Source organism: Setaria viridis, chromosome 1 (genome assembly GCF_005286985.2).
Source record: "Setaria viridis chromosome 1, Setaria_viridis_v4.0, whole genome shotgun sequence".
NCBI classification, from domain to species: Eukaryota; Viridiplantae; Streptophyta; class Magnoliopsida; order Poales; family Poaceae; genus Setaria; species Setaria viridis.
The window spans coordinates 36914851-36924619 of record NC_048263.2 but is presented as its reverse complement, the minus strand read 5'-3'; the positions used below and the strand labels follow the sequence as shown (position 1 = coordinate 36924619).

General features: G+C 49.7%; 1 protein-coding gene across 1 annotated transcript; it reads right to left on the bottom strand.

Moving 5' to 3' along the window:
* Positions 1-4010: 4010 nt before the first annotated feature.
* Positions 4011-7601, bottom strand: LOC117837437 (endoglucanase 7). Its single transcript, XM_034717061.2, has 5 exons — positions 6916-7601; positions 6591-6803; positions 5959-6159; positions 5029-5283; positions 4011-4911 (listed from the first exon to the last, which is right to left on the bottom strand). Exons 1-5 carry the CDS (start codon positions 7222-7224, stop codon positions 4213-4215), a joined length of 1677 nt encoding a protein of 558 aa, XP_034572952.1. The 5' UTR covers positions 7225-7601; the 3' UTR covers positions 4011-4212.
* Positions 7602-9769: the final 2168 nt, after the last annotated feature.

Below are 9769 nucleotides of genomic sequence, written 5' to 3'. Positions count from 1 at the left end.
TTTGTGGTGCTAATATTGCTGTATGGTTATATACTTTACGATTCTTTGATTGATGAGCGGGAAAACACACATGCTTGTTGATACCGTCCTTGTGTTCCTGTGGGATTCGGTTGCGTTTTTTTTTTTTTTTTTTGAAAGCAGGCAAGAGGTTTGCCCTGAGAATTTATCAGAAGGAAGCAAAGTGATAAAACAAAAAACAAAACAAAAGGGTTCTGGTTGCGTAATGAAGCTGTTGAGCTGTGGCATGATTCGTTTCATGATTGGAGATATATTTCCTCTAGCATCTATTGCGAGCGATTGTTCGGCCGCAAGCGCAGGTGACCATGCTTCTCTGTTTCCTAGTTTATGACTAAACAAACCGTTTGATGAAAACAGTACTAAAAGGCGTGCGTAGATTTGTTGTTTTATGTTGCCGCTCTAAAAAATGGAGGTTCAGTTGCAATCATTTTTTTTAAACGTAAAACGGCAGGAGCACTGCCATATCATATAAGGAGAATATATGGAGAAGATAGAAGTTCAGGTTTACATAGTTGGGATTACATAATCTTGCTTTCGCTCTAGACTCAAGATACACATTTTAAACTATGTTAAGTCTAAAATCCCATAATCTTGCTTTCGCTCTAGACTCAAGATACACATTTTAAACTATGTTAAGTCTAACTAACACTCGGTGCCCCACAAGCTTTCTGACGCAAGCCAAATTCTTCCTTTTTGAGACAAAAACCCTTTGTGAAGTTTTCTAAATGCCCTCAAAGATACGCCTATTTCTTTCTTTCCATAGGTTCCAAGCCGTGTATATCAGAACCCCCACGCTCGCTCTCCTCTTTTCCTTGTTCACTGCCTTCAGAGATAATGTCCACCAGTCCTGGAGGCCAACATTCGTCGATGGCAGGGAGACCAAATTGGTCGCCGAGTTATGGACAAGTTTCAGGTGTAAAGATGTTCAGCAGTTTCAGGTGCCCCTTGGCAAAGAGGGCACGGTAGGTTACATGGCCAGTTCCTTGCCATGAGTCGATCAGCTATTAGCATTTTGCTTTGCAGTAGTAACCAAGCGAAGAATCTGTGCTTTCCTTCCATTTGTGCCCTCCAAACTGCTTGAGCTTCAAAAGGACATTAGGATCCTTTGAATTGGATTGCATAAGCTGACCTGGCACTGTATGTACCATCTGTTGTCCATCTCCAAATAATGTCGTCAGGCATGTCAGTGAAGGTGACGTCCTGAACCAAATCCCATAAGGTCACAAATTCAGATATTTCAGTTATTGAGCTCATTCTCCATAAGCCTCTTGTCCGGTTATGATCATTAACCTCTTCCTGTACTTTCCTGTGTTTTCTCCAGGCCAGTTTGTAAAAGTTGGGAGCAACATTCAGCCATGTTGAGTTCCAGAATTCTGCTTTGAGGCCATTACCAATAGTGACCACTGTGCTGGCTCTGAAAAGCTGAAGGTCTAACTCATTGACAGGAGCTTCACTTCCTACCCAGGGACGGTCAGGCTCTTTCCATTGGTACCACAACCATCGTAGTCTCAAAGCTCTGCTGAAAAGGTCCAAGTCTAGAGTGCCCAAGCCTCCAAACATCTTAGGTCTGGTTACTTTGGTCCATCTGATCGGACAGTGCCCCCCCATTGGCCTCATCTGTCCCTTTCCAAAGAAAACTCCTTCCGATCTTGTCAATTCTCTTGATTGCCCATCTTTTCAGAGCAAAAACAGTTAGGAAGGAGACTGGAATTGCTGATAACACTGAGTTGACAAGCATAAGCCTTCCTGCCTTATTCAGTAGTCTGCCCTTCCATGAAGGTAGCCGAGTTTCAACTTTGTCAATGAGGGGCTGAACCTCCACCCTTCGAAGAGCTCTTATGTGCAGTGGCAGTCCAAGGTATGTGCAAGGAAATGCTTTCACTTGACATTGGAAATTTTCCATTACATCCTCCAAATTGAGGCCATCACATTGAATGGGGTAGACTGCACTTTTATTTCTGTTGGTAATCAAACCAGATGCCATGCCAAACTCCTCCAAGACATCACTAATGACTTTCACCTCTTCACTATTTGGGTTCAGGAAAATAGCCACATCATCTGCATACATACTCATTCTTGCTCTTGCTGATCTGTTCTGAATTGGTGATAGAAGTCCCTCATTTTCTGCAATTGTGAGCATTTTCTGCAGAGGTTCCATGGCTAGAATGAAAAGTAGTGGGCTTAGGGTATCACCCTAGCGCAGGCCAGTTCTGTGTCTGAACCATGACCCTCTTGATCCATTCAGTAAAATAGAAGTTGTTGCAGTTGATAGCAGCGTAGTGACCCAGTATCTCCATCTCACTCCAAACCCCATTTCCTGCTGCACCTCCATCAGATAATCCCATCTGACACTGTCAAAAGCCTTTTTTATGTCCAACTTTAGAAATAGTGTTGCTCTTTCTGCACGGTGTAGGGCCTTGACAAGGTTTTGGGTGAACAGGAAGTTATCTTGAATACTTCTACGCTTGATGAAAGCACTTTGGGTTCTTGATATAAGCTCCCCTAGGTGTGGGGCTAATCTGTTGGCTAGCAGTTTTGAAATGATCTTTGCCACACTATGTGTCAGGCTTATTGGCCGGTAGTTACTCAAGGTTTTTGCTTCTGCACTCTTTGAGATCATAACCATGTAGGCTTTATTCAACTGGTCAAAGTGCTGCCCATGTTGCTGATGGAAATAATTGATTGCAGTCATGAAATCCTGCTTGAAAAAAGCCCCAATGTAGCCATCAGGCCCTGGTGCTTTTTCAGAGGCCATGTCAGAGATGACATCCCAAACTTCTTTTTCACTAAATTCCTCTTCAAGGTTGTTTTGCTGTAATCTAGGTAGTTGGATGGTATTCCAATCTAGAGTGTGTGATCTTTATGGTGGTTGGCCAAACTGTTTGCCGTAGTGCTAAAAAATATGCTTTTCTTTTTCCTCATGGAGATGTATGGTTCTTCCTTCAGCTTCTAGTTGCTGGATATAAATCTTTCTCCTTCTGCCATTAAGTTGCACATGGAACAGTTTGGATTGTGCCTCTGCAGCTTTTATATGTATCAACCTTGACTGTTGCTTAGATCTAAGTTTCTCAATTGCTGTCATCCCTAGAATTCTTGCTTTAAGATCTCTTTTCAAAGCCACCTCTATCTCACTTAGCTGTCTGTAGTCTTAGACCACATCAAGAATTCCCACAAGCTGTTTTGCAGCACACAGGAGCAATTTATTTCTCCCTATTTTTGACCTTGCCCATTTCCTGAGATTTTTTCCTGCTCTTTCCATTTTTATGTGTAACCTGAGAAAAAGGTTTTGAATCTGAATTTGCCTTTCCCAAGCCTCCATCACAGTTTCCATAAACCCCTGCAGCCTTGGCCAGAAGCTTTCAAATCTCAGGCCTCTATAGTGTCTCCTTGTTGCATTTCCGACAAGAAGCAAAGGGCAGTGATCTGATACAGATGATGATGCAGCTTGTAGGGCACAGTTAGGGAGCATTAGATCCCACTCAATTGTGCAAAAGGCTCTGTCAATTCTTGTCTGTGTGCATCATTTGACCATGTAAATTTCCTCCCTCTCAAGCTCATCTCCTTAAGCTCCAGATCATTTACCAATCTTCTGAAAGCACCCATCAGTCTTTTGTTGAGATTGTTGTTACTCTCGTCCTGAGCTGACAAAATCATGTTGAAATCCCCAATAATCAACCATTTGTCTGACAGATTCTGTTTAATTTGTCTAAGCTCCTGCAAGAACTGCAATTTTTCACTATCTCCTTGTGGACCATATACTATCAGTTGCAATCATGTGAAGCAACATTCTTTCCATTCGATTCTCCTGAGTTCGGACCATGTGTTTCTGCCTGTGTTTCATGTTCTGCAGCTCATCTAGTTATCTTACGGCTCGCCAAGTTGGCATTGAAAACTGTACCGCGTCACTTTGGCGAAGATGACCTGCTCTTTTGCTGAACTGGAGTGCACGAATGAAGAATCACCGGTGGAAAGGTACAGACAAGAATCGCCAATAAATTAAGCATGTCAATTTTTTTTTCCTCCTCGTATGTACTGGTAGCGAATTTACATTTGCATGTCAATGCCTCCACCCCTTTTCTTCTTCCTTTTTGTATACAATCATCTCCGATCTGTGTAAAATGGAATCCAAAGCCCAAAAGAATTGAACCAAAGAATGGGGAAAATTGTACAGGCCCCCCTCTACGTCCTATCTATTTACACCTCAGACGCCGCCGACGTCACCGGCGCTGCCGGCGTCGGCCCCCGTTCCGGCTCCTGCCGCGCCATCCGGTGCAGCTTGGCGAACATGCCGACCATGGGCGCGGTGTTGTACGTGCACGCCTCCGTCTGCATGTAGTTCTCCCTGTTGTCCCTGAACCTGTCCCGGCGGTCCGGCCCGCCGACGATGGCGCCGACGAGCACGTTGGGGTTGGAGCTCCGGCGGCCGAACCAGTGGTCGAACCCCTGCGTGCAGCCGATGAACTCCTTGCTGTGCTTGTACGGCACGATGGAGGCGGCGCGGTGGTGCACCCGGTTGGGGTACTTGGGGCCGTACCCGACCAGGTAGCTGACGCCCCTGGGGTTGGTGCCCAGCACGTAGTCCACCTGCGCCCTGGCCAGCGCAAACACCTCCTCCGCCGCCACGGCCTCGCCGCCGCCACACTGCACGGTGACGACGCCGGCCTCTGCCATGTAGTCGGAGTAGGCCGAGAGCAGGAACGCGGCGCTGGTCACGTACTGCATGTTGTTCCACTGCCGGATGTAGAGCATCCCGCCGGGGCTGCGCTCCACGTTGGCGTCCGCGCCGCCGTCCGCGTTCCGGCCAAGGCACGCGCACACGTAGTGCTCCGCCTTCGCCCTGTACTGCTCCAGCGTGCTCCGGTGGCGCGCCGCGTGCTCCCCTCTCAGCAGCAACTGAAACAAGTAAGCAGGTGTCAGTTTTGCGACTCATTGCATTGCTTGCTGGCATTACACTGCCGAGTTCAGTGTGTGTGTACGTGATCGACTAATGCTAGTGCAGTCTGAGCTTACCCTTGTTGCTAGGATCTGGACGCCGGCGTACTTGACGTCCCAGCTGAACTCGTTGATGGCCCAGCCGGTGCCGCCGAAGGAGTGGGCGTTGTCGACGACGTAGTCGAGGTAGTCGGCCCTGCCGGTGGCGCGGTGGAGCCACAGGGCGGCCCACAGGAGCTCGTCCTTGTACCCGCTCACCGACGCGTAGTAGCTCTTCACCTCCGCGATGCTGCTGTCGTATTTGCCCCTGTACTTGTCGGCGAACTCGAACAGCTGCACAAAAATACAAGAAATGATTTAGCTAACGTGCACTAGTATTCAATCACAGTCACAGCACACTCGTCTCATAATTGACACTGGAAAAGTATTGGTAGCAGGTGCTAACATGGACTAGTTCTGTTATTATTATTTTTGTAATATAACAAAAAGAAAAAAGAGGGGGAGAAAAAGGACTGGTTGAATTAGCAGGCACATGATGACGTTACATTTCTTAGTTTCTAAGCAGTTTATGCGATTCAACTGGCGACCTAATCATGGAAACGCGAGGCAAACGGAAAGCTAGCTCCCCTCCCGTCCATGTCCACCAAATGGTAGCCCCCCTTTTCGCCATTCTTTTTTCCCTGCGTTAGGTTGCGTGCCGTCTCCCCTGGCCCCACATGGCATCCCCTACGAACCGACAGAAACCCCTCATCTGAAAACCGTCGTGTTCACAACTTGGCACGCATGTGCCGCACAAGACACCAGGAAGAACACAAACCCCTGCCCTACCAAGAAGGCTTGACTACCGAGAGCAGCCTGAAGCAGGTGTTCGCAACAGGCCAAAGTTCGGTACGCGCACTGTACGCGTACTAACGCTAGTCCACCACTTTTCCAATCCATGCTTTCAGATTTTTTTCACACACGAATGAACTGTAGCAAAAATTCAGCGTATTTGCCGCGCGTATGTACCTGCTGGGCGTGGTGGAGGAGGAGGTGCGCGTAGTGCGGGTTGGAGTCGCGGAAGACGATGGAGGCGGCGGCCATGGCGGCCGCAGTCTCGCCGGCGACGTCGGAGCCCGGGTGGTCGCGGTCGACCTTGTACGCCTGCCGCGACGTCGTCATGTCCTCCGGCCGCTGCCAGCAGTAGTGGTCCGTGTCGCCGTCACCCACCTGCGCGCACGAAATCGTCAACACTAACAGCTTTGAAATGAAATCCCATGCCATGTGGAACTGCATAACTTAATGCTACTGCTTCGTACGTCCAATGGGCGGGCCACCTAACCTTGTTGTTGTTATTCACCAGAAAACAAATGTATAAAAAAAACTTTTGTGTGTGTGTGTGACCAAGCCAAATATTATTGGGGGTTTGGAATGTCTGGAGAAAAAAGTAGGGAAGAAAATATATGCTGGTGACTAGTAAATAAAATACAAGTGATGATTGAATTGGTCTCTAGACTATAGCTAGCTTGCTTCACGTTGTGTTTTGTGTGTAACAGCTAGCTTTCGCACGAGGCCAAGTCACACAGCGTGAGAATGAGAAATGGTCTCGGCGTAGCCAGGTGATGGAGAATTGTACTGCAGCGATCGACGAGTGGAATTACCTCGGCCCAGAGCTCGTCGGGCTTGGTGTGCGCCTTGATGAAGTAGTCGGTGCCCCACTTGACGGCCTCGAGCGCGTGGCCGAGCTCGCCGGCCGCCGCGACGTCGCCGCCGTACTCGATCAGGCTCCACGACAGCATCGTAACCGTGAACGCCATGGGCAGGCCGAACTTGACATGGTCCCCGGCGTCGTAGTAGCCGCCCACCAAGTCCACCTGCGATGCGATCATCATCACCATGTTAATAACGTCGGTCGATCGGAACCGATCACCGCCGGCAAGGCGTGGCCATTATATGTACTGGATCGTCGATCGCGCGCGCGCGTACCCCTTGCTCGAGGCCGTCGGTGAGGCCGGAGTGGTGGCGCCAGGCGACGCGCTGGCTGTGCGGGAGCCGCCCCGACCGCTGCGCCTCGAAGTAGAGCAGGCTCTTCTGCAGCGCGTCCTCGTAGTTGTGCACCTTCCCCTCTGCTCCACCAAGAACGGCCGCGAGAGCAACCAGCAGCAGCAGAACCGCGACCCCGAGCTGCCGCCGCCGGCACGACGACGCGGCGCCCGCGCCGCTCATTGCACGAGGAGAGACCCCGCGCGGCGCCTCCGCATGCGGCTGCCTCCGCGCCGCTGCTCCTGCTCGCATGTGCCGTGGATGCCCCACCGCCGCTGTGCTCTGCTCTGGCAACCTGCTCTGCCGCGCGCCGCTTTCCTCTGCCGCCTCTGTGCGTGTTGTGTGGGCGCGCGATCGAGTGATCTCGCGCTGCCGTCCTCCTTGACGAGCGGCGCGCGCGGGCTTATATCCGCGACCCCGCCCGACACGAGACGCGCACAGCGTGTTGAATCGGTTCGGCCCGCTCGGCCCCCAGGGGAATGGAATATAGAATAGAATACTCGGGAGCGGAGGGGTTGGGGAGGGGCGCGCGCGGCGGCAAAGGAAGGGAGAAGAGAAAGCGAGGAGGAAACGAGACGAGGAAAATTATAAGCGAGGCGAGAGCGCGGGGCGCGTCGCGGCCTTCCCGTGCCGTGCCGTGGCGTGGGGTGGGGACGTGGGGTTGGAGGAGGGGTGGACTTGTTCGGGTTTGGTGAGGTAATGGTTGGGTCGGGGTGGGTTTGGCCTTGGCGACGCGCGCAAGCAAAGAGACGACGCCCGGGGCAGATTTTGACCGGGCGCCGGAGAGGTTTAGGAGCGTCGGATTGGGCGGGAGGTCGTGCATCGGTTGGGGCCGGACACGTGCTGCTCCTGCTCGCCTCGCGACCTGCACAAACGACGCCGTGCAAAATGGACGAGCCGGGTCGTCGCGGCCGGTGGCTGACACTTGCTCCAGGCTTACATTGATGATGCTTGAAGCTCGGTTCGGCGACCAGTTTCACTGCATGCCCAGGAGCAGGTAGGCTATCTAAAAATGCCATCCAGGGTTACCGAGTCATATGCATCTGATTGAGAGTCTGAAACCGGGCCTGGATGCTGGTCGGTGACCAGTTTTTACTGCCCAGTCTTCTTATAGTTCTTAACAGGTAAGCTATCTGCTTTCCGGTGCAGATGATTAGTCCAAGGGTATGACTTTATGCGCAGTTCCTTTTTGTGTGTGTGGGTAGACTTTTATCTGAAGTTTATTAATAGAGGAATATATATACACTGGCACATGATAGTACTAGAGTAATATTATAGAGTAGGCGTAGGTTGGGCTCTTCCGTTCAGCTATTGGCGAGAGCCTTGTTGTTCTGAGATGATTCCGGCAGATTTTGTCGGTAACGAGCATGTCTGGCCAGGATTAGTTGGCTACACGCACTGCCCTTTTTTGGTCAATCGTCAGACTTTCTATGGACAATAATACATGTACATGCATCTAGCGACAGATCGCTGCTTATCTCCACGAACAATCGAGCTGCAATTTTCAGACTCCTGCTCTAGCATGAGGCTTCACGCATAGAGTAGACTACTTCCAATTTTAGTTCTCCTCTGCTTCAAGAACCGGGTGCATAAACAGAAGTATCACACGACAATTGGCAGGTGGCCTCTTTATCTGGTGGTGAAATCGATCTCACGTCTTTCTCGATCAGTTAGCCACATATATCGGCACGGCTACCTCTTTTTGTGCGTGTCCATGAAAACTAGCTGCTAATGGCTAGTGATCGCTTTTCCCTGGACGGACAGTGACTCCCCGGCTGTAACGATTTGGACGCCCTGATCCCGTCCTGGCCTCCGCTTTCCTCTCCATCCGCTGCTCCATCCATTGCCACTGTACAACGCGTACATTAACCTCCCTCTTCCCTCTCTCCATCTATCCGTTGTTGGCGCACATTTGGTGAGCAGGTAGGTAGGCCAGGCCGGACCAGATGCCCGTTCCTATTACATATTTGCACCAAATTTGTGTAGACACACACACACACACACACACATATAAAATATCCCTTGGAATTTGGAAACTTCTTGCTTGCATCTCCTTGATTCAGATGACTTGATGGTATACGTAGCTTAATCATTGCTCCTTGGCCAATTAAGACACATTTTGACCGTGCTTTAGTACTAATCGAGTACAGAACTTCCCTCCTAGTCCCCGTCCCTCTTTATTCTTGTTATTAGTGTATCATGTGCTGTTAGTAGATGCTTTATAGTTTAACGCGAACTACCAGGCAGCAGGTGCTCGTCCGTTTCTCTCGTGCTGTTGGCACGTCCTGCTTTCGAGCCTCGTAAACTTTTTTGTGAAGCAAGGAGAAATTAAATGGAAGCACAGCACCACCTCACCTCATTGCATATGCCCTTTTCTGTACGTGATCAAATCACTTAGCTAATAATCAATGGTTTCTTTTTTGCTAATGATCGCCGTTGATACATACGCATCACCAATGTTTCTCACCCTGCCTTAGTTTAGTTAACAACTTCTTCTTCTTCTTTTCTTCTTTCTTTGCTATAGGTAGCTACTCATGGAGCCTTGGTTGTTTATTTTTTTTCTTCTGAAAAGACCTTTTCTCTGTGGAGTGTCGGGAGGCTTGATTGAACAAATGAACTACCTCTCGTTGTTGAAGTAGCCGTGATGATGATTATGTGGAAATACTTTTCGTGAGGCGGCCTTTATTTTTTCCCCGTCCTCATGTTTAGTATGACACAGGTGCGTAGAAGGTCCGCTTCAGATATGTGCATGCATTTTTTCAAGGTTTGTGGTTTTAAAAAGTATACAAGTCAATGC